At 44.9% G+C, this 25,327-nt stretch overlaps 1 protein-coding gene across 1 annotated transcript; it reads right to left on the reverse strand.

Annotated features, from left to right (window-relative positions):
- Positions 1 to 11,326: 11,326 nt before the first annotated feature.
- ND-B22 (NADH dehydrogenase (ubiquinone) B22 subunit) lies at positions 11,327 to 14,723 on the reverse strand. Its single transcript, XM_084589828.1, has 4 exons — positions 14,551 to 14,723; positions 14,259 to 14,401; positions 11,779 to 11,834; positions 11,327 to 11,522 (listed from the first exon to the last, which is right to left on the reverse strand). Exons 1-4 carry the CDS (start codon positions 14,646 to 14,648, stop codon positions 11,382 to 11,384), a joined length of 438 nt encoding a protein of 145 aa, XP_084445954.1. The 5' UTR covers positions 14,649 to 14,723; the 3' UTR covers positions 11,327 to 11,381.
- Between the last annotated feature and the right edge of the window lie 10,604 nt (positions 14,724 to 25,327).

Consider the following 25,327-nt stretch of genomic DNA (forward strand, 5'->3'; position numbering starts at 1 on the left):
TATGCCTTTAAACGAAGAGACTGCCCTGTGTTGTGCGATGTCAGTACACATTAAATGCCCCAGGTGGCCGAAATTATTCCATAGCTCTCCTTTACGGGACCTCTTTCACTTTTTCCGCTTTCATTCTCACCTTCCTCTCTTCTCTCAAGTCTTGACAGATACTGTGTCTTTCCTTTCTCGTAAACCAATTCAAACGAAAAAATATGAAAACATGACCTTGGCCTCGTTAGGTGTAGGTTTCCACCATTCCATGGTGTCCACCCAAAAGTATGACACCTTCCTTTCCCCAAAGCCTAACTAAATTATGAAAAAACTGCAGATTGAAAAGGCAGTGTTAAGAGGCTGTTGCTGCAAGCAACTTTCGCTCTGTCACTAGATTCAAGGCATGCTTAAATCCCCACAATTTTTCTAGCCGATCGGGGCTCAGTATTCTGAAATTCTCGTGCTTGTTCTTTAATTTTGCGTAGTTCTCCCTCCACTCTTGAAAACGTGCATATTGTTGAAAGGAAGAAATAATTCTTCCAGCAAGGGTACATGCTGTGTTCTAGGCCTAATACAAATTCCTCGTGCGCGCTTTAAAAATGGCATTGCAGGCATTTTCCCTGGGCCCAAAGGAGCATGTGGGCACCACCGACCTTTCAGTAAACAAGAATTCCTGCATTTATAGAGCACTCCTGTGTTTAGAATTTTGCCAAGAGGTTCTTTATTGGTTCAGGAATTGAAAACAGTAAAAGTAATAATTCAAAAATGCACTTTGCTTCTTTTGCACCGTATCCCCACTTAATGTCAAAAGTATGCATTTATGTAGCACCAGCAATGCCGTTTTAAAATGTGCAGCACGGGACGCCAGCTTTGAGCTAAAGATGGTTATTTTTTTACATTAAATATTTGAAACTGCATTGCCTATAAGAAAAATCCAAAAACTGGGCTCGGCTTTTATGCTTAGAGCCTTCATTTTCTTAATATAATGTTGGCCTCTAAAATCAAAAGTAAAAAAATTGATTAGTTAATTGTAATTAATCACTGAGCTCTCTTATGTACATAATGTCCGGTTTGCTGTACAATCCACCTGTACAGACTGCACTGACGTCTCTCTCACAGAGTTTAAAATAATGATCTCTAATTAGTTAAAAAAGAGCACCCATCATAAATAATGCCATATCAGAGATAAATTATCCCCATGTGAATGCACAATAGCTTCAATAGATGACAAAACACTTGATGCTTTCTTTGTTGGGTTTGAGCATGTTTTTGTAGTCTTTCTCAGGTGCTCTTGCATGCGCTTGTGGTGTCTGTGTATCTCCCTTCGAGACTGATAGTTGTAACGCAGTAAGGTGGCATGTGTTTAAAAATCGATTAAGGTGGACTAGTTGGAATTGTCGCATTTTCTTCATGTTAGGGGATTCTGGAAACCGCAGTATATGGTAGTACGGGGTTAACAACGCACAAGTTAGCATTTATCATTGTATAAGGTGCGCAAATACCCAAATGCTGCTCCTTATGTTGCGCACAAAAAGTAACTAAATATAACCAAGCAAATGAGGACAGGGTGCTAATTTCCTGCACTGTTTTTTTTCTCACTGAGAGCCTCATGCGTGGCCAGCAGAAAGCCGTGCTTGCGGGCATTGAGTGCTTTTCGAGAGGTAATAATTAGTTTGCTTGAAGTTAAATTGCAGAAAAAGGTCCAAAAGTGAATCATTTGTTTATGTTGTATTTGCCAGGAAGCACTACTACCTGCCAGCAGTTACGGTGCAGTGCGTCAGTCAGCTTGTAGTTTCCCACGCGGGATTAGCTTTATGTCTGCGGCTTGGCTTCATGTGCCAGTTTATTATTCTTAACGTTCAGTTAGCTTTTATAGAATACTTTTGCATTCTTTCGTTTGTGAAGTGTCAAGGTGAACAGGTCCACAACGCACCTTCACATAGCCCTGGTGTCGGTACGTAGCGTATGCTGTAGGCCATGTAAATCAGTCATTTACCGCTCGTGATCGACTGTACTTTGCGAAAATAGAATTTTTCAAGTGGAAATTGTCCAGTCGATGATGTGCACCCACAAAACAGCATTGGCAGTGATGGTAGGGCCGTTACTCTGCCGAATACCGAGTATCCTGTGGCATAGAAATGCAAGCAGCAACACAAACTATCAGGTCATCATCTTTAATGCACTGAAGCTACACCGGGGCTTCAAGGCATGCAGTAATTAATTATGGCCACCTGGGACTCTTTAACGTACCCAAAAATCTTAACAGTTAAGCGTTTTCATTTTTCACCTCCATTAAAATGGCTGCTGCGACCGGGATCCAGCCCATAAGCAGCACAAAGCCTTTGGGCTGCCTTAAACACTTTACATTGCGAAATCAGGGGGTAGACGAGCCGTATGTGAAAGTGCTGGAAGATATATATAGTGGCTGCACAGCAACCATAGTTCTGCATAAAGAAAGTAACAAAATTCCCATAAAGAAAGGTGTTAGGCAAGGAGACACGATCTTCCCATTACTATTCACAGCTTGCTTAGAGGAAGTATCCAGAGACTTGAAATGGGAGCAGTTAGGGATAAGGGTAGATGGAGAATACCTCGGTAATCTGCGATTTGCTGATGACATTGCCTTGCTAAGTAACTCGGGGGATGAACTGCAAATAATGATTGATGACCTAGACAGGAAAAGTAGAAAGGTAGGCTTGAAAATCAATATGCAGAAGACTAAGGTAATGTTCAACAGCCTCGGGAAGGAACAGCAGTTTACGTTAGGTAGCGAAGCACTGGAAGTAGTAGGCGAATATGTCTACTTAAGACAGGTAGTAACCGCAGATCCGGACCATGAAAATGAAATTAGAATAAGATTGGGATGGAGCGCATTTGGCAAGCACTCGCAGATTATGACTAGCAGCTTACCGGTATCGCTCAAGAGGAAAGTATACAAGAGTTGCATCTTACCTGTACTCGCCTGTGGGGCTGAAACGTTGAGGCTAACCAAGAGGGTTCTACTTAAGTTGAGGACAACGCAGAGGGCTATGGAACAAAAAATGGTAGGGGTAACATTAAGAGATTGGGTCAGAGAAATAACTCAAGTTACTGACATTCTAGTGGAAATCAAGAAGAAGAAATGGGCATAGGCGGGACACGTAGTGCGAAGAGAGGCTAACCGATGGTCGCTTAGGGTAACAAACTGGATTCCAAAGGAAGGAAAGCGTAGCAGGGGGCGGCAGAAAGTTAGGTGGGCGGATGAGGTTAAGAAGTTCGCAGGGGTCAAGTGGATGCAGCTAGCGCAGAACCAGGTTAATTGGAGAAATATGGGAGAGGCTTTCGCCCTGCAATGGGTATAGTCAGGCTGATGATGATGATGATGAAACACTTTAAGAATCGGTAAGTTCCACCAAGATGTGCTCGTAGTCAAATGTGTGATCGTGATATGACATCATCCATGCAATGCAGGCGTGGGCACCTTACCTTGATCTCAACGATGTAGTTGTTGACACAAAAAGAAAACAAACCGAGCCCACACGTGAATAACATTCTGAGTCTGACATTTCAGCATGAAAAGATATCTTGCCCAGTGGACTTTCTGGTCTTTGACGTCGGAAGGCTGACAACCATTGTAAATTTCTTTGCTGCCGGTGCCTCTCTGAATGTGTTTTCGAAGCCTAATAGGTATCTGCAAAGTCACTCAGAAATGTGGACGTCACAGCAAGGCTCATGGATAACTCTTAGTTCATTATTTCTCTTAAACTTTAAAATAAAATGATCACCAAACCGAGAAAGCCGCTCACGCGTTCCGCACCTGTCATTCCCGTGACTGCATCCCCTAACATGGTGCCAGCACGTTTCAATTTTCCTTCAGTGGATGGTAGCACTTTTGCATCAATAGGAGCCCACTTCCATGTTTCAACTTAGGCATCTATGAGCTTAAACTTACTTCTTACTGCTTTGTCAAGCCACAATTGAAAATTAACAGCAATTGCCCAACATAAACTGTCTTGGGTGAAACTGGAGTGAAATTTAGTTCACTGGTTTTGAGTGGACATGACATATTGGCTTCCTGTTGACTCATCACGAATTCAACGAGGACACAACGCTAGCTCAGAAATCATTTTTTTTAAAGCTCTCTCTACCTTATCCAGTATGTGTGGCAGTGCTTAATGTGGTGTCAATGCTTCCTACGCTTACGATCACTTCGGGGCTAGCATTCCCGAGGCACTACTCAGTTGCACTTTCAGGAAATGGAAAATATTGAATGCACTGAAATAGTACCTGTTCATAGTTTCCATGGAAAGCAATCCCCAACAAGCGGCTCTCCAAAGACATTGACAATTGCTACAGCCCTGACTCGGGAAACTTTCTGGGCATGTGCCTCGCGCCTGCGCAGATGTTGTAGCCAGCCTGTGCATGCGTGCGGCATAAGCACAGGGCCAGATCTGTACACTCCACGTATAGGCGCCCGCACAGGGTTTCCATGCGCACCAGAAGCAGCACACTAGTTTACATTATTTGGGGGACCACATGGTTCCTGAAGTGTGAGCTGCTCTTTACTTGACGCTATGAAATTCAGCACATTGACACGAGAGGGGGAGCAAGCCAGCACCAGGCACACTGAAATGTGTGCTCCTTTGCAATGCCAGGCACGAGCTGGCACTCTGGTGTCAAGCTTGCAGCTAAGACTTGAAAATAGAGATAGATTCACTCAGTCAAAAACGAAATACAGTGCTAATAACTGCTTTCAATATACCTTGCTTCTTCACATTCTACAGTGATGAAAACTTTTCTGCCTTTGCTGTCTCCAAATGTCCCCCAAAAATCTCCTTGTATTAGAGCTATAACATAGTGCTATTTACTACTTTGATCCGCTACCACATGCCACCAGTGCGCATGCGCTGCTTGGTCCTGGCCTGGCAGCTGACCAAGCAGCATTTGGCACCATCTGGCACACTCAAAACGATCTGCATTTGTGTAGTTGTGGCCTATGCAATGAAGCGCTTCGGTCACAGTGCAGTGAAACCCGCAGTAGCTGACTGCGTTTGCTATAACTCTGTATTATATGTGGGTTCGTGTTATATATGGGCTTTTGTGGTATTTGATGGATTGTGACCCTGTTGCACAGATAGGATAATATTTCCCATAGTGCTTTTGCCTTGTGTTTCCCCTCCACTCGAGCAATGTGGGGTTTCATGGAGAAGCTAGCAATTTGTATGCGGTTACAGGATGTTGATTTGCTTTTCATCGCAAATATAGTGTTCTAATTTTTGCTTGTTGCACCAACAATGCAACTGACCATGCTTTATTTCCTTCCTTTTTTGTGCATGTATTGTGCACATACGAGATATGTTGGCTGTGAAAATAAAACAACAGTGTGCATGCTTGTTTTAGATGTTATGTTGGCTGGTGCTGCCATCTAAGATGCATGTAAGGGACCCTGAAAAAACATTTACAGTCTTATTTCAAGGCGTCAAATCATAAATAAGGTCATATTGAATCAAGTTTAGCACCCCCATGAGTTCTCCTATTTAAATATTTAAGCACTCACTCTGTGCTGCTGTGTGCATTTCCAGCTGCCCCCACCATTGAAACAGAAGTATGGGAACAGTGATGTTCCAGTCTTCATTTTTAATTTTTTTTTTAAGGGTATTTGATAAGTACAGTGTGGCAAAAAGGGAGTTTTTTAAACATTTGGGGTACTTTAATGACCTTAGTTCAATGCTGGAAATTTCAAGGTACTGCAGGGAAAGAGTGCCTAAAATAGGGATTCTTGAGTGTGGCTGAAAGCATTTTTTGTTACACTATGAAACATTAATTTAGGCGACTGACGTCACATGGACTAGTTTTGCGGGGGTGCTTGCCAAAGTGTTGTTACCTAGAATTGTAATTTTTCAGACAGCCAAGTGCTCTTCTTTTTTGTTCTGATCTGAAATTATGAAAACATCATACATGTGTAATATTCAAACCTCAGGAGGGCTTTGTGCCCTGGGAGGAAGCAAATTTTAATTGCACATCGTTTTCTTAACAGAACACACTAAGGAGAAATTCTAAGAATGACTTCAAGGCTGAAATTGCCCAGTTCAATTTCATTTCAGAGGCCCTTAAACATGTGTCATCTGTTTTGTTCATTATTTTCCAATAACTTAATACGGCATGCATCTCTGGATCAGTGTGACATTTGTTTTGCGACCCATTAAGTATGTGCACAAACCAGTATACATGCTGCTGTGATCTGTGCATGTGCTTGGCCCTGGACATGTGCTAATGCTCCTCTTCTGATGGTTTGGTTTGTACAGTGTAACATCCCAAAGCGTCTCAGACACTGAGGGATGCCGCAGTGGAAGGCTCCAGAAATTTTGGCCACCTCGGGTTCTTTAATGTGCATTGAAGTAGCACAGTACACGGGCTTTTGGTCTTCATTGAAAAGCGGCCACTGCTGCCAGGATTCATGCCATGTCTTTGGGTTCAGCAGTCAAGCGCCCTAACCATTGAGCCACCGCGGCGGGGCGTACTGCACCTTTGAGTATGTTAGAACATAGTCTCCTTTATAATCTCTGTGCTTGTCAATGCGGCGCGCTAACTATACAGCGGCGCCATCAGGTAAAGTTGCACGGCGCTGCCGCTCCCATCGCTGAGGATGCCATTGATGTAGGTGTTGAGGCGCACGGGTACGAACCTCGACGCGAGGGCGAGAGCGTTGTTATTAGCTCGCGGGATAACTGTCCCTTAGCATGAATTGTGCATATACAGCATATTTACTTGTAAGGCCAACATTCTCTAAGCAAAACAAATTATCATGATACTTGTTATCATGATACACAGTGCATACATTAATTTTGATGAAAGTTCAGAGATCTGAATTTTTTTTTTCTTGAACCTAGTCAGCGTTAATTGCACAGTTCAACCCTGCTTTCTGATAATCTGTAGTAATGTTTTAGAAAGATTGGTTGGTTTAGCATTCCAGAAAGCAACTTACGCTATGAAAGACGCATTTTTTGAAAAGTTTACTGCCAGTATGCCAACGGTGGCGTTGCCATTGGCAGCCTTGCACCAGCAAAATATGGTTGCTGCCTTCTGCAAGATGTCAGCGCCTTATCATCGAGTTAATTTCATGTTCGTTGCATTACAGTGCATCTAGGCAGTGTGTAAGTTGCATGTCTCATGACAATCCAATATCGAAATCTGAGCGCTTTTTCCATTATAACCGCCACAGAGCTAGAAAAAAGCGCAAAGTGTACTTTCACATGCGTCATGCTCACAATTTCTCGCCGAAAAAAGTGCTTGCGGCCTCATTGTGAGCTGCACAATACTGGAACACAAAGGCATCCCTCAGATAAATACCAAATATGCCTTCCCCATATGTAATTGCAAAACCACCTTAAAGACATGCTACGTCCAGACCACATACTGGACCACCATAGGTGAAGCGAAGTGAGTGTCTGGTCTCTATTGCATAATTTCTATATCAGGCCAGCAGCCATTTGCAAATTGTTACCACCCACTTGAAATTCCTCCCACCCAAATCAGCTAGGTTAAGGATATTTTTGGGAACCAGACTCTACTTGTGCTGAATTGTGCTTAGGTTACCAGAATGGCCCAAGGTCTGATAGCATGTATTAAAACGATGTGCTATATTCTTTAACTGTTGGTGCACCTAGCCTGCAACACCCATTCATTTTGTTCTGAATCTGTTGTGCATTGCATAACAAGACTATATCAAGACTTTTATATAGTTTACTACTGCCCGTTTAGTTTCTGCATAATGTGGAAATGCAAATAACTTGCATCTGAATATTTTTTTTCTTTGCGGTAAAAATCTATATTATGTACTACGTAATTGTGATCCACTGTTTACCTCATTCTGCACTGGTGTGGCCTACTAGTTTGAACACCCACCTCATATGTATAGGGTGCGGGGTTCAATCCCCACTGCTGCTGGGTTTCCCAATACGCACAAGCTTTCCTTGGTCTACTGCTTGTCCTCTCTGAGGACCCCCCCCCCCCCCCCCCCCCCCATTTGTGGGAAAATCTGGTCTATGACCCCACCACATGCAAACCAAGCACATCAGCCATAACACTCTTTGGCCACACTGCACTTGCGCCACTAAAACTAAACCATCTGCTAACTGACTATTCTATGTGAGGTCCCCAGCACCACAACCACCTCTCCATATGTTAAGATTTTGCCACAGCAGCAGCTGCCAAGACAATATTTTCGTGCCCCCTTATCAACGCTAATGCTTCTATCAAGAGAGAGAAGAGAGAGAGAGAGAAAAACACTCTATTTAAAAGCGCAAATTAAGCACTCGTATATCAAGATATACAAGTCAAGAATGCAGCGGAGAATGCCCTCAGAGGAAGCTCCAGCGGGGAATGCCCTCGAAGGAAGCTCTCCAGCCAATGGCGTCGACTAGTTCTCATTGCAGTTAATCTCTAGTGTGAAAGTGCAGGTAACTGGCGAGCGCCTCCATGCAGTGGATTAACTTAAACTTTATAACTATCGAATCCTAAGACAACAGTAGCTGCTGGTACCACACGAGATTTCAGGGAAAAGGTTTGTAACAGGTAAATAATGTACTATCATAACATGCTATTGTCTGCCATATATAAAAACTGTGTGAAGGTGGAAAGTTGTCCTGGCCCCTGCCTTCACACACTTGCTATTTCTCTTCTGCTTGTGGAAAACTCTTGTGCTAATGGGATGTAAGCAAATATTTGTTGAAAACTGTGTGCGATGCTTTTAAACAGGTAAGGGTTACTTGTTTAATATGAAAAACCAGCCATGGAAGATGCACATATATCTGTCAGTGATCACTGTAGTGACTGCATAAGCTGGGTGCAGATTTCTATATATTCTGATACTGTGTCGGGCACCTTCTCTACTGTCGGGAAATTTTAAGCGCAGCCGTGCCGACTACGTAGTTCCTTTCGCGAGCACCAATTTCCACATTATTCGAGCCTATTCCCTAGTTTTTTTCATTGTGTACTGCCACACAACTTGAGGCTGTTCTGCTCTCGTTGACATCATTGCAATGTTTCAGTCTCCATGATAGATTTTCTGTCAACCCAGTATCAACAGGATCAGAATCACCACATAGTATTTTATTAACAATACCATGGAACTTTAAATGAGACAAAACATCTTTGATACTGACGAGATCCCTGTGCAAATGGCTAGTCGTCACATTAGCAATATGCACCTTGCACTTTTTAAAGACCTATGCTAGGACCTCACTGACATCTCGGATATAAGGCACTACTGTATTTTAATTGAGATGATGCTCTTGAATCTTGTGCACATGCTCTAAATACAAATATTTCTTGAGCTAACTTCTGGACGTGCCTGTAATTCTTCCGAGTATCCATTTAGATTCAAAATCGGTTCTCATAATGTAAAGTCCATGCTCGAGGCTGTGGTCATCAGAGCATGTACAAACTGTCCTATTCACATGCAAAATCACTGCTGATAATTTTTCGCAAGGCAGATTCAGATTCACAGATTTCAAAGCGAGGTGCCTTTAGGAATGACAGAAGAGGAATAGGCCTATCTGAAAAAAGGGAGAGAGGAAAAAAAAATCCACTAACACAGGATACAGCACTAGCAACAAGCCTCGGCCCTTGCTCATGATTTTAGGAAAATGCGGGCATCCTATCCATGCTCAAAATTACGCCATTGGGCAAAGTTGTTATAAGGGCATCAGTAATCCAAGGTATTGTTGCTATACTACACACCCTACAAGACATTCCACCTAAATCTAGACAAAAATGTAATCTTTTGCACAAATGTGGTACTGGTGCTGGTGACAATAGCAAAAAAAAACTAAAATGAAATGAGAAGCCTTTGACTGCAGGGATAGGTAGGATAGTCAATCACCATTGCGAGTAGATTCACTTGGTGCAGAGACCTTTCTCTGGCAATGTGTACCCAAAAGCTGCTAAAGATACAAAGCTGCACTATGCGATCATTTGCACCTAGAGGTGGTGAGCAGGGAAGCTATGTTCCAAGAACAGTAGTGCATTCATTTTGTAACCTTGAATGAGGGTGGAGTAAAGCTCATATAGATTAAAATTCACTTCTGCCGGGGAAGTGATTCTGCAGTCCTCTGGTAATATATTATCACATTCTGGTGTATAGGCTGTTATTAGAAACATTTGAGTCGCAAGAAAACGAGGCTAACATTTTCTGTATTTTTTCTCTGCCATGTTCTTTATGAGGCATGAAATTTTGTCTCAAATGCTTACAAACTGTAAAATTGCACTTGGAGCAACTCTAGAAATTCGATGGAATCACTTTCATGCTATTTCGACCGCTAATTACGCAAAAAGCAAGTCATATATTTGTGCCAGTAATTTCATAAAGGCCTCAAAAGTGGCAGATATTCATACCTCAGTCTTCAGAGCCATTAAAACTTGCCTTATAACAGAAAATTACTTCGAGAGGTATTGTGGGACTATTGACTGATGAAAAGGGCTCAAAAGGGCTCATCGAACCGTACAGTTGTAAGTAAAAAACATCAACACAAGTGACTGGCGACCAGAACTGTGATACCTCGCCACGTGGCACTGCAGTTCGCAGACATGCTTGTCGGGCCGTTCTCATTTTTGCAGCACAGGGGGGACACCATGAAGTAGCCTTTATCAAGCATGCCACCACCCAAGTGTGACTATGTGTGGCATTTCTTTTTGGCTTGGTCATCATGAGCAACGGTGGATTCTTTTTTTGTTGCCTTTATGTGCCTATTTAAAAAGCAAAGAGAGAAGGAAAGACAGAAAAATTCTGCTGGGCCTTGACAGTTAGCTGAACCCCCTTAATATTGAAGGGTGGGAACGGCCGGCACTCGTTATCAGCCTCTTCATAAACCACAGCTCCACACGTCGTAACCGTAATCCATCACATATGCTAATCTTTTACAACTGTACACCTGCTTGTGTAAAAATGTGCACAACACAAAGGACACCTATGAGTGAACAATAAAAACATGCTGAATGGTTTGTTAAATAGTTTGTAAATTTCAGCACACAAGAATATGATATACATATGCACCATTGAAGTCAGACACGTCCCACTGTTTTACAAATGGTTAAAGAACTTCAACTGGTCGCCATTAATATGCAAACCTCCATTGAAACGTCTCCGATAACACGTGTGCACTTTTGGGGTGCTAAACCTCACGCATCATACCATTTTTTGTCTACACCATGCGCATCCCTGGGAAGTAGCAGTTCATGTGCAATGGGCAGACAAATGGCAACATAAACATTTAATTCATGTAATTTCAAACACGTTCAAGGCATTTGCTGTGGCTTGTGTAAGTGGCTGTGGAACTAACAAAACATAATGCATGACACAAGGCAATGTCCCGACTTAATAATCTTTAATTAGTCTGCACTAGATGTCCTGAGATAAGTGCTTAGTGGTGGTGGCCTGCCTCTGGCGTCGGCTTGCCATACTGCTTCTCCCAGTTTTCAACATACTCTTTCTTTCTCTGCTCTCTCCTTGCAAAGTACTCGGGATACTGGGCCTTCTCCAAAGGATGCCAGTAGTCAAGAACCTTCAGAGGAAAAACAAGCACTTTCAATAGGCATTTAAAATCACAAAAAAAAAAAAAAAATACTTTTAACCCACTTGGTGCGCTCTAGGAAATGCCTGAACAGTACACATATTACACACGAGTGTCTCTCAGCATATGCAGCAGAATAACTTTCATGCACCAACTTTATTACTTCTGAATATAGTTGCATCCACTCACGAAACAGGTATAGTATGCACAGCATCATGGGTGAGCAAATGCTACGAAGAACACTCACCCAATCTGGTACGATTTCCTCTCTTCCATAAGCAACACCTTGAGGTGAAAGTGGATCTGAAAAAAAAAAAAAAAAAACATTGCGAGAGAGAGAGGGGGGGTAATGCATACTGTAATTTCTACAATAAGCAATCATCTTCAGGTGGCATTCAGCGTTTTACCATCTACGTAAGGACATCAAGGTCGGCTTTGCCACAGCTCAACTGTCGGCAAAGAAAGAAAGACAAGTCAACTGCCTAATGTAAATGCCCGAGTGCTTAAAGGGCAACTGCAACGAAATATTTCGCTCCATAAAAGGAGCGTTTCCTAGTAATATGTCAAGAGAGAGCACTAAAAGCAAACTATACTATTTGTAACTGAAGTCAGTGTTTCAGAAATAGCGCACAAAAACAGTCTTTTCCTGAACTGAAACTGGAAGGGCGGTCATTACTAAGAGCCGGAAATGGCATAGAAATGGGCGCAATCGGGCCCTCGGCCGCTGTAGTTGTGGCATACTGGCACTTGTTTACTGCAGAAACCTCAGCAAGTGGGTAGGAGTTTTATTCTGGCGTTATGAGAATCGATCGTATGAATTCGCAGCTCTGTTAACAAAAGCCAACCATCAACATGGACCACAGTTTTGCCCTACTTCTGAAGCGCATGTGACGCGCGCGTTCCTTGACCCCTGACGACTGCACACTGTTTCGGCATGGTGATAGCGACGGAAATGATAAAAACTTCGACAATGTAACAAACCTAGCACCCCAAAGCCACGCTTCAGCCTCAACCTCTGAATTGCACACCGTCCGCAGACCGTTCACATGCATTAGGCCCAGATTGACTCAAGTGCCCATTTCTACATCATATCTGTTAAATTGCTCAACTCGACTCGCCATCAGGTGCACACGTCTGCTACACAGCTTTAAAATGCTTGTAACTACAGAAATAGTTTCTTACAGAGTATAAAATTTCGTCTGGATTAGTTTTAGGTCTCACTGATCACACTGCAGCCAAAAGAAAATTCTTTTAAGTTGGCCTTTAAAAGGAGGGATGCAGGCCTAAAGGGTCAACTTTTGAACTGTTGCACCAACTTTGACAAAATTTTCAGAAAAGACTTGTTTTCCTTTCATTAGAATGTGTTCCAAGTTTTATCACCTTGGCACGAATTGAAAAAAAGTTGCAGCTGTCATATCGAGAGCTTAGTAAAACCGTATTTTCGAAATTCATGAATATGCACTAACTGTTTGTGCTTAAATAATTTTTAGGTTGCTTATTGTGCAAGATAAGATTGACTTCAGGTCCTTTATGATATTTTTGTAAAAATCTGATCACTTTAAAAACACTTCATTTTTTCTGTTGTCACATTATGTCACAGATTTGATTTTTTTTTTTTTCTTAGAGAATAATTAAGGATCCAGAAAGTACCTCATCTTGTTCCAAAAAAAAATTTAGTTCAGAAACCACACTGAAGGCAGCCTTTGGCAAAAGAGCTTGGAAATGGTAGTTTCCCTAAAGGTAGTGCTAGCACACTATAATTGTGCTCTTGCAAAGAGTGCAAGCTGAGAAAAATGAGTTTGAAGATTTCAGAACATGCCATTCAAATTTAGAGCGTAAATTGATAAGTGGCCTGGTGCATACATTAAGCCGTCCTTTTCAACACGACACTGCTGTATGGCAACTGCTTCGAGTCGCCTTTAATTTTTTTTGCAACTTTATAGCTGCCCAGCGCTTTTGTCTCCACTTCTGAAATGCTTTCCTTGGTTACTTGCTTGGCGTGCCTCTTCATCTAGGTTCCATATTCCATCTCCAGCTTGTCGAGCACTTTGATTACCCAGGCTCCCAGTGGTACAAAAGCAACGTCCGAAGGTTATATGCTCCGTTTTAATCAATCCAAGCTTCTACTTCGGTTTACCAGCCAATTCGCTGCCTGCCCAAAATTTGCCTTTTTCTTTTTAGCTGTCTGCTGTTCTCTTGACAGCAAGTCATTTTTGCCTAGAGAGTGTGGAAAATAAGCATACTAACTTGGTGATACACTCCGCGTTCAGTTTCTTGCTTGCCATGCGACTGCGTCTTGAAATCGGTGTTTATAGGTGCTTTCGGTGGCGAGTGCATCCCATCTCGCAAAAAGTTTTTTTTTTCTACTACATTTATGACAACCAAACTCGGTGATGTGTTCTTTTAATACACGCGCAAACCAAAACAGCAAAAAAAAAAAAAAAAAAAACTTTTTTTTTTTTTTTAAGTTGCGATTTCAGCCGCGCATCCCTCCTTAAGCACAAAACGTCGTGGGGTTCGAGACGTACTGAAAAAAGGATACAGCATCGCTTTCTTGGAAACGTTCCAGCGAGACTAGAGAACTGAAAGAAACGCAGTGAACTGCGCAGCGCTGCACTTCGATGTCCAGCGCGTAAGCTTTTGCAACGGCATCACATGGCAGAGCAGGGCGAGCACAACAAGCAGTGTTAAATGGTGTATGGAGCGCAAAAGAAAAGGCCAACTTGCAATGCAAAGGATAAGGGTGGTCTTTCTGAAACAGCTCTTCTTCCCCTTGGTCAAGAAGCTCCTTGGCAATTCTTAGGTCTTTGATGTGACGGTACATCTCAAACCGCTGGCGCAGTTTCACAGCACCTATCCTGTATTCGTCTCTGAAAAATATTAAACAGCAAGGGGTAACGCTGTGTTTACAGCACGTAAAAAAAGTATAGAGAATGACCCAAAAATGAGTGCACTAACGACACAGCTGATATCGGTTCGCCGGTTTCACTCTCAAGGAGACAAGTGCAAACCGTCTCACCTCTCAACTGTCCATGCCTCTAAGGCTCTAAGCGCCCGCCTATAAAGGCTGCAAACTTGAAACTTATGTGAAACAGTTTTCGTGACTAAATAAGCCATAGCGGTCACACCAAGGGCTCAACTGCTCAACTGTGGGCTGCCGTGATAGCTAAGCTACCTGGATTGGATTGGATTGGCTTGGTACTTTGAGATGCCTGCGCCCGGCTCGTGCTTTTCATTTTCTGCGAGATGGAGCTAGCATCTGACGCGTCCAAGTTGTCCAAGTTTTGGCGGTCGTTATTGTGGTTGTGGACTTTTTTTTTTTTTTTTTTTTTACGCAAGCTTGCCATAAGGCATATTATAGAAACTCGTGTACATTATTTTCGGTAAGGAACCGGAGCAGGCTCCCACTAGAGCTTGCTCCCACTCTTGTCGTTGTCGGTGAGCCATTTAGAGAAGTCCTCTTCCCTTGTTGTGGTTAGACCCACTTCGCGCAGAATCTGTGTCCTTGATGCCCTTGTCCCTGCACAAGTTCACAGCAGGTGGCGAACATCCACTTCTGCAGTTGGTGTGGAACACTTCGGGCATGTGGTTGGTCCGATGTCTGCTTGCGATTCCCATCGGCATGTTACCGACGGGGTAAGGGCCGCCCCAGCTCTTATCCTTCTAAGGGAAACCTCCTCCAATCTCCTTAAGTTACGAGGGAGTGGGAGTGTACACGGGGGAATGAGGGCACGTGTACTTTTCCTTAAAGAGGATGCTAGGTTGTGGACTTGTGGTTTGGTTTCTGCTGGCATATCTTGCAGGCGTGCGGTTTCGACCTTTATTATCATGCTATTTGTGCTTAATTTGCTGGGAATGTAGTGTTGGGCTCGGCTTCCAACTACGGCAACTCAACTAGAACGTGATACAAAATGTTCCGAGTGCCGTCGAGTTGTGAACGGCGAAAACAGTTCGCCGTTGCGATCCGCTGGTTGACTGTCGACGGCGAGTTGCATGTAGAACACGACGCTTTATTTCGATTGTTTTGTCAATTGCAAGTGTTGGATAGCGCTGTGAAAGCTAGGAAATTTTGTGAAGTAGGTTGTTTGCTCTCGTTCAGGAGTACCAAGTTATCGCTCGGGCGACTTTGGCTATGCGTTACAGCTGTTTTCGCATGATGACGCGGCAGCTGCGAGCGGGCGTTCCACGTCTTCAAAAGGTTCGCAAATTGTGTTGTTGAGCCTCCGACAGTACAGAGTACTGAACAATATTCTCCCCGGCCGTTTCTGCTAAATGCAAATTTCTAGAACCACGGCCAGTGCTTACCAATCAGCTGTCGATGGTTGGTCCGTTGCCTGACTATATATTGTATTTAAGTCCAGATAACGAAACATGCTTTCACCAGCGAAGCAATCAGCGGGGAGCACGCAGAAATTGCGGAGAAATACAAGCAAGGTGGATAAAGTTGCCTGCATTGTCGAGACCTACTACTTGGTGATATGATGTTTATTCTTGCCCTGTGTAGAAAGAGACAGCTAAAGACTGTTGCAGGGAGGAAAATTAACAGCATTTTTCTATACGCTTGGTCAGAGTCATGAACATCTTTTAAAGCAGACAGTTGGGCTAGTTGGTGATCTTTAGATTCAATGCACATGGTAACTAGTGCTAAAGACAGGTACAGAGAAGCGGACACCACGAACGCTAGACATCAACTTGGTTTTATTCCAGACAACGCATTTAATATATAGGCAAATAATGTAAAAACATCAAACCCTAATGCACATGTGCAGTGGTACCTTCTGGTTCAGGAATTGTATTTTTTTGGATGATAAGGATAACGATGGCTTGCTTACGCATGACTTTCGTTCAATATCAATGAGAAATGCTTCGAGTAGTTCACGCTCCTTTTGGTCTTAACTTGAAAAAATTACCCGTGTCTGATTGTATATTGGAGCACAATTATCCTCACAGCGTTTAAAATGTGCCACCAAGTGTCCCGAGCCTAATATTGCCTCGACTACCTGCCTGTGCTCCATTAGCCGAACACGGATACAACGGCCAGTTTGGCCGATGTAGCAATTCCCACATGAAGTGGGAATTCTGTAGATCACATTGGTCTTGCAGGCCACATACGGCATTTGATGTTTTATTGGGCAATGGCGTTTTTTCTTCTCTGAGACAACATTGACAGCCTTGCACAGTTTTCCGAGTTTATCTGGTGCAGTGAGCACAACTCGGACATTGCCTTTCTCCGCCACCTTCTTTAGGCGTCGTGTCAGCTGGTGAACGTATGGCAGTGCCACGCATTTAGCTCGCCCATGAGCTTGCAGCTCAGTTGTCGTTGCCTGTTTCCCAGATTTTATCAATTTTAACAGGCATTCAGCAATGGATGTCACGATCTCCCTGGAAATCTGCATCATGCGATCTACCTGCAGTCTTTCAATCACCTTGTGTGAACAGGACTTGTCTAGGGCGGCACGAAGGCATGTCTTAACGATTCCTCTCTTTACTAATCTAGAAAGGGCCGAATTAAAATTCAAAATTTCTCTTTTAGACCTTGGCTTGTACATATAGCAAACGCGTTCATCACATAGAAAAAAAAAAGCCTAACGTCCAGGAACTGTATACGCTACTATCTTTAAGCAAGCTCATGTGTGAAATTAAGAAAATGGCCACAGGACTTAAAACTTCCAGGGTTCGTTCTACTAGGACATTCTTTTCATCATCCTGATTATTTCGTGCAACTACCAAAAAGTCGTCGACATATCTAAATATGTTTAGAATCTTATCGTTGTCAATGGCGCTTCAATGCGTCTGTCAAAACTAGCTAAAAACAATTCACTTAGCGTGGGGGCGACACAAGAACCTGTGCACACACCCTCACGTTGGACGTTGTGGTTTTCTACGTGGGCATAGGCCACCAACCTGTGGCCCGAACGACAGTGGCAAGTCGTCCGAATCTCTATCCACCGCCTCAGGCGGGAGAAAGGGAACGAGGAGAACAACATGGCACGGGCGGCGGCCGCTCAAAGGGCAGCCGCGGCAAGACCGAAGCCCGGCGCTTCGTCTCCCAGAGACTGACATCGCGACAAAACGGGTCATTTTGCTGGACCGTCGTAGCTCTTCATGGCTGAAATCCCAAAGGAGAGCCTGGTTTCGTCCCCCCGCAGGTTCGCAGCAAAACTTCCACTGGCATCGGCGTCTCAGATGTGCTCACAAAGAGCTTTCACCCTCGCCTGCTTTGCGAAGTGCTGCTTACCCGAATAGCGGAATGGGGAACCCGTCTGCGGGCGTCCCCTCCGTGCCGATCTGCGGCTCGTCCGCTGTTTCGCCCCCTTCGCCTGCCGGCGTAAAGACGCCGCCGCGGGCGAGTGTGGGGCACAGGATAGCGCGTCAGCTACCACGTTCGTTCTCCCCTGTAGATACTGCACCGAAAAGTCGAAATGCTGTACCAGGAGAGAATGGCGCGCCAGCCGGCTCGCAATTTCACGGAGCCGCATCAGCCAACTGAGCGCCCTGTCGGCGCGGTTTCTAGAGGGAGCCCGGCCGACGCCTCGCCGTTCCCCGAACAGAAATGACTGCTAGCGGGGTACGGGTGCGGAGATGCCGTCAGCGGCGGCGTCGCGCACACTGCTTCCGCAACGGCGTAAAGCTGAAACAGCGGAGGCATATGCGGTCAACGTTCGCACCGCAGGGTGGTCCGAAGAAACATGCATAGCGTGTTTCAGTGCCTTTGCTGAGTGCCGCGCAGGGGGCGGCAGGCACGGCGCATGAGCTTGATCGTCAAGACGACCGGCTCGGCCGATGTGCTGTCCAACGACTCATGGAGCCAAGGACAATTCACGTTGGGCGCCAGTTGTGGTTTTCTACGTGGGCATAGGCCACCAACCACCGCGGGTTCGAGCGTCGCGCGAGCCGAAGCCCCGATCAGCCGTCACCACACGCACACTATAAAACACCGCAGCGCGCACTCAACCTCCACAGGGAGGAGTGCACTTCGCTGCAAGGACACAAGCCTCCAAGTTCACAAAGGAGACGTTTATTGAAACGCCATCCTCCAGCGGCACACACACATACACATATATACAAACGCACATACACACACATACTAAGTCACCGTGTCCCGGGAGCGCGCGAGGAGCAAGGCTCCCCTGCGCGCACGAAGTGACACGGAGTGCGCGCCGCAAGCACGCAAGGGCGTGCTGTGATCTCTCTCTCGCGGTGACCAAAGGGTTCCTTTGAGAGAGAGTGGGCAACCACCGCAAGGTACGCCCGTTGCGGATCGTTGGATCACGATCGACAGGCTCGAGCTTCGCTCTCAGGTACGACCCGGAGCAGACGAACTCGAGTACACACTGGTCTGCGCGGACAAAGGCCGGCAAACAAGAACAGTAGCGTACGCACCTTGCGATGTCTCGGCGGGGTCTCTCTCTGAGCTCCGCCGTCGAAGCGGCGCCGTGTTCCCGCCAAAAGGCGCCAATGAGATGAGCCATCGGGACGCAGGGGCGGAGCTGAGGCCGAACGACAGTGCAAGTCGTCCAGACATCTCCGCCGCCTAAGGCGGGAGAAAGGGAAAAAGGAGAACCACAGGGAAGCAGGTGGCGGCCGCGCAAAGGGCAGCCGCGGCAAGCCCGAATCCCACCATCGTGCATCTCGCCATCAAAATTTACGAATGTGCTAGAAAGGTAAAACTCTAAAAGCGTTAAAAAATTCACCAATGAAATGCCCGCATTGTTTTGAAATACCACCGTTCATAACGATTCAATGCTTTCTTTTACTGTCACTAAAATTTCACTTTGAGGAATAGAATAAAACATATTTTCAATGTAGATCGAGAAGGTGAAGTTAGTACCAGAGGACCGCTCTTCCTTTGAGAAAAAATTAATTACGTCTTTGGATTTAGCCACTCTGAACGGGTCATTAACAGGAAGGAGCTTCAACTGCTTTTGTATGAACCGGGAAAGGAGACCTTGCCAAGAGCCTGCTTTGGTGATAACAGCACACAGAGGAATTTCAATTCATCCAAAAAAATACAATGCCTGAACCAGAAGGTACCGCTGCACACGTGCTTCAGGGTTTGATATTTTTACATTGTTTGCCTATGTATTGAATGTGCTGTCTGGGATAAAACCAAGTTGGTGTCTAGCGTTCGTGGTGACTGCTTCTCCTCTGTCCCTGTCTTTAGCACTAGTTACCATGTGCATTGAATCATGAAAATCTTCGCTTCAGGACAGCACGAATATATATTGTCCAGCTATTTTTCATCTTTCATTGTATAATACGTAGAAAAGCTGACAGCTGAGATACATGATATAAACCCAAATTTTGCTGTTCAGCAAATCAGTTTTATAATGGCCTAGGTGCTTCTGAACGTGCATGTGAAAATTAAATGAATGTCTAAAGTTGATCCAATGCAAGGTGCTGCATAGATGAAGTTTATGTGTTATTTTCATTTGCTGCGTGGCTTTCAAATAGAAGACAAGGCACTGGTGGCCATTGCCTATCTCAAGAAGTGCGAAATTCTGCAAGATAGACAGAGGCTGGCCTAGCTAGCAGCTTTTATGTCTGTAAGGGTAAGAAGTATGAATCTTGCCGAGTCAAGATTTCCGTGCTCTGCATTTTCTTACAGCTTGCTATTACTCGCCCACAGGTCTATTGAAGCTCATTTCTACAGCCTGTACTAGGCATTTTGCCTCAATATACTATTCCTCACTCTCAGCCTAGCTTGGAGGTCATTAATCACATGCTGTAAAAAATGTACTGCAAAAGTTTTGCTAGTGAAAGTAATATGAGGTGTAATTACAGTACGAGAACGGTTTCCTATTTCCAAGAATCTTTGCTCTTTCATGGCTGTATAACAAAAGCTATAGCCACTTCTATCTTTTGCTATTTTCTTGTACCTGACTGTTTCTCTGGTGCCTGTAGCAAAGCTCTGCTAAGCGTTGATACCTTGCTTTCAATTGATGTTTTCATTATGAAGAAACACAAGACAAGTTGACTTTATGCCTGGCTTTTCGTACTTGACTCCTTTACCTTGAACGTGTTGCATATTGTGCAGAAGTTATACATTCCCACATTTCAGTATGTATGCATTAACAGCTGATATGCCTACTGAAAACATCTGAATGTACACAATCTAGTTTTTCTGTCCAACCAGACCCCAAGCACAAAGCACAGAGCAGCAAAATAGTTACAGGCTCTTCCCAGCTTTGATTGGAAGAAATGATGGTTTCGCATTCTGAAGTTTCTGGAGGTTTCAAGAGATGCCATTAAAACAAAGTTTTTGTTTTAGTACAACCCTTTTTTGACCAACATAATGCAACAATCAGTATTGGGCAATCAAGCATGGGAATTTCAAGCATGGAAAGCTTCCACAGTTGTATGTGAATGGTGTAAAATGTCCCACATGCTATGTTTGGTTAATTTTGTTTATGAGTAAGGTTTTCTCGCATGCACTGCAGCCTCAGCAAGTGGATATGTCTCTCTGACTACCAGAATAGCTACATTACTAGCCGACCCAGGCCCTCAACAAGCATTAGTAGAGGATACATGTTGAGATATGATATGCATGCAGAATGAATATAGTAGTGCTAAAAATGGAACTCTTGCATCATGCAGTTACATCTTCGTAATACAACTCAAGTAAAAATCACATGCTTGAGAGATTTTTATTTCGTGATCCTCCTAATGTTTTCATTGATTGACAGTATGACGTTAACCATGATACAATTCTTTGGCATTCTACCTCCTACAGTTTCAGAAAGAAAAAAAAAGCTAGCACATATGTAAACAGAATAAGTTGAGCTGTCAAGAGCATGTAGCTTAAAATAGCATTGTGCACGCTTTTAAGGTTTCGAAGCACTGGTAAGTAAATCTAGATCTGATGGCATGGCGGAAGTAGAATGGTGGCGAAGGCTGGGCCCAAAAGCGGTTCAGCGGTACCGCAGCATAGCCACAGGTCGGGGGGGCCAACCACTCAGATTAAGAAATTATACTACTACAAATTAAAAAATATCAACCAACATAAAAAGAATAGACATTTTGCTAACTTCGCTTGTGAATGAGGTAAGGTATTTTATTAAGACATTCTTAATTAAAAAAAAAATCTTGCAACACACTTATCGCGCCCCCTTGATGTTGCATCGGTCGTGACGAAAATTTTCGGGCCTTGTTAGGTTCTTGCGAAGTAGGCAACGAGAGGTAACCAAGGCAACGGAAATAACGAAGCTGACGAAGCACGAAACGGTTTCTTATCGCTGCCTGCTGCTCGTCTGCTGTAGTGCGGGCCTTGGTGCGCCTGGGGAAGCGTATAAATTTAGTTCGCAAGTCTGAAAATATTCCATGAATATTCCTTTTGCGAAGATTTCGACGTCCTTGCTGGTCGCTGCTCTGTCGCCGTTTGGTGAGATTTAATATCCCTCTGCAGCCGTATTTTTTTGCTTACGTCCCCTTCGTGGTGCGGGCAGTGCGAAGTCTTTTTGCAGCATTGTATTGCGCTTAGCGTTTTATCGCAAGATGAGCCCACACAAAGTGAGGAAGCAATGCTCTGTGGCACGTTGCGACAGCGTGGACTCAACCGTCGGTGTCTTATTACACCGCTTCCCGGCTGACTTAATTTTGAGCAGATCTGGAGGGTGCACACAGACTCAATGTATGCTCTAATGCTCCTGTGTTAAGCACATTTGTTGATGCTAAAGCTGTCTGGACTGGTGCAACCTTGAAATTGCCTTGAAAACTGCTGTATACTTTCTGCCGAAGAATTTAAATGTGAAGAGTAATCCCAGTGCTCTATGCTCCACGTATGTTTTGATGCACCTACTTTCATGACATTTTTATTTCAATTGCAGCTGTCACAGCTTTGTTTTTTGTACATGTATGTTTCTTATCTGGTGATGTTTTGTGGCAGGCACTTCAAGCCTTTTCCATGCCTCGGCTGGAATCATATTGAAATGATAGCCCGCTTAAACAGCGCTAGTGTTTGTGCTGTTTGCGACATGCATTTTTATTGTGATTTGTTGCTGTATTTTATTGGTTGATGCAATAAACCATGAATATGAAAACCATAACTGTTCACTTGGTACACTCTGTTGCGAACTGGGCACGACTGCCCTGTTGCACCAGTGTTTCTGGGCCACACTTTACTGTGCTGAGGGACAAAATGATGGCCAAAATACTTGCATGACTTGCAGCAGTATTTGCATTATGTATTATGCATTTGTATTATGAATTTGCATGCGTGGTCTCTATTTGGAAGTGTTGCTGCCTTTCTATACCGCCACCTTTGCCAACCACTTTCATTGTGCCGGAGCAACTGCTTATAAACAAAGGCGTAAACAACAGAAACTCGAGTTCTTTTAGATGGCAAAGGTTGGCGCGCGCTGAAAGGCAACAACCTTCTAAAGATGCAGGTAACGTATGCGTGACGTCATTTGACGTCATGCCCCCCCCCCCCCCCCCCTTAATTTTTATTGGTCGCTGGAGCCCATGAGCCGCCGTGTTTTGTACGTATGGGCGTCTATGGAGCCTTCGCTACCATAATATACATATACCTTGGCCATGCTTCTGACCATTCAAGCGGTGCTGCTCGCTTCAGGTTACTGATTTTCAACAACCACCGCTCCCTAACCCTCACAATTTTTTTCTTGCCCTCCCCAGCTACCCCTTTTTTCAACATGGGGAATGCGCGTCAAGAGTCACTGCCTGCAATGTAGCCTTGCCGCTGGTTTTATTAAGGCGAAGCTCATGCTGTCGTGGACAAAGTGTGTCCCGCTTTTGCGGCGTTCTGATTGGCTGAGGCGGGATGCGTCCCTGCCATCTGCAATGCCACACTTGAACGCACGCCATGGAACGCCACGCGACAGGAGCGATGCTGTACCGTCCAAACTCACACATGCCGGAGAAAATGTGATAGATACTGCGCCTTTCCTTTCGTGTAAACCAATTATAATTATATGTAGAGAGGCTAACGATGGGAGGCAAATTATAGGATGGGAAGGGTAGGCTTTCGCCAGAGACCCTTTAATTTTTATATACGCCTGACTCGCGGCCGGTGCCGCATGGCGGACGCCTGACTGACCTGCTCTCTGTATGCATTGGGGTGTGTATTGTGCTTTCGCTGTACCTGTTTGTATTTGTGACTTTGTCGAATTCTTGAAGACGCAGGCTCTATCGCGCAAGGCGGCCGGAGGGATCTTTTAAGTTGGCGAGCCAGCAGAGAGCATGGTGATCGCTCACAACCCTGAATGGTCGTCCGTACAAATATGGGCGAAATTTTGATGCGGCCTAAATAATGGCAAGACATTCTTTATCCGTCGTCGAATAATTGGATTCAGCTTTCGACAGGGAACGGCTAGCGTAGGCGATAACTTTCTCCTGTCCGGCGCTCTTTTGAACGAGAACAGCGCCTAGGCCCAAACTGATTGCGTCGGTGTGAATTTCGGTCTCGGCGTTTTCATCAAAGTGACCAAGGACAGGAGGAGACTGTAGGCAGCGCTTGAGTTCAGCGAAGGCTTCTTCTTGCGGCGCTTCCCATCGAAAAGCTACGTCACTCTTTGTAAGCTGCGTCAACGGCTTGGCAATGTGCGAAAAGTTCCCGACAAATCGTCGATAATAAGCGCACAGCCCAAGGAACCTGCGCACGGCTTTCTTGTTGGTTCGGTGGAAAGTGCGCGATCGCAGCCGTTTTCTCAGGGTCGGGGCAAACACCATCCTTGCTAACGATATGACCCAGGAATTGCAGTTCCTCGTAGACAAAGTGGCATTTCTCTGCTTTCAAAGTTAGCCCTGATGACTTAATTGTTAGCTTCTAGCCCTGTCCGAAGCCTTTTTAGGCGGTCTTCAAGCTAGAGGAGAAGACAACGACATCATCCAAGTATACCAGACAAACCTGCCACTTCAAGCCCGCTAGGAGAGTGTCAAACGTGGCTGGTGCGGAGCACAAGCCAAATGGCATTATCTTGAATTCGAAAAGGCCGTCCGGTGTTATGAACACCGTCTTCTCGCGGTCTCTTTTGTCGACCTCAATTTGCCAGTACCCGCTCTTCAGGTCCATCGACGACAAGTACTTAGCGTTACAGAGCCGGTCCAGTGTGTCGTCGATGCGGGGAAGCGGGTAGACATCCTTCTTAGTTATGCCATTCAAGCGGCGGTAATCAACGCAGAAGCGAAGTGTGCCGTCTTTCTTCTTCACCAAAACGATTGGTGCCGCCCAGGGGCTGTTGGATGGCTGGATCACGTCATCATGCAGCATTTCCTCAACTTGATCGCGTATGGCCTGGCGTTCTCGCGGCGATACACGGTAGGGGCTTTGATGTAGCGGTCGAGCGTTTTCGTCCGTGATGATGCGATTTGCCAACAGAGTTTGCCGCACCTTCGACGCTGAAGAAAAGCACTCGCTGTAGTTTCCAAGATGAGTGCGAATCCGATCTTGTCTGTCTCGGGGGAGCGCTGGGTTAATGTCGAAATTGGGCTGCTTGACTCGGTCGGGTGCATCGTCTTCAAGTTGCCTGGGGAGGGCGAAGGCTTCTCGGGTGTCCGCTAGCTCATAAAGGGAAGCAATCGTCATGCCCTTCTTCAGGTGCCGGTATTCGTCGGTGAAGTTCGTGACGATCACTTGAGCTTGTCCCTGACGGAAACTAGCGACGCCTCTTGCGACTCCAAGTCCTCTATCCAGTAACAACTGAGTGTTTCCTTCGACAACCCCTTCCGTGATTTTGACTTCTTTTGTAACCACAGGGACGATGACGCTTGATCGGGGCGGTACGGTCAATTCTCCGTCGAGGACGTTGAGAGCGACGTGATGCGTCGAAGTTCTCGTA

The sequence above is a fragment of the Amblyomma maculatum genome, chromosome 1 (assembly GCF_055883805.1).
Source record: "Amblyomma maculatum isolate TAMU_Amacu chromosome 1, ASM5588380v1, whole genome shotgun sequence".
Lineage (NCBI taxonomy): Eukaryota > Metazoa > Arthropoda > Arachnida > Ixodida > Ixodidae > Amblyomma > Amblyomma maculatum.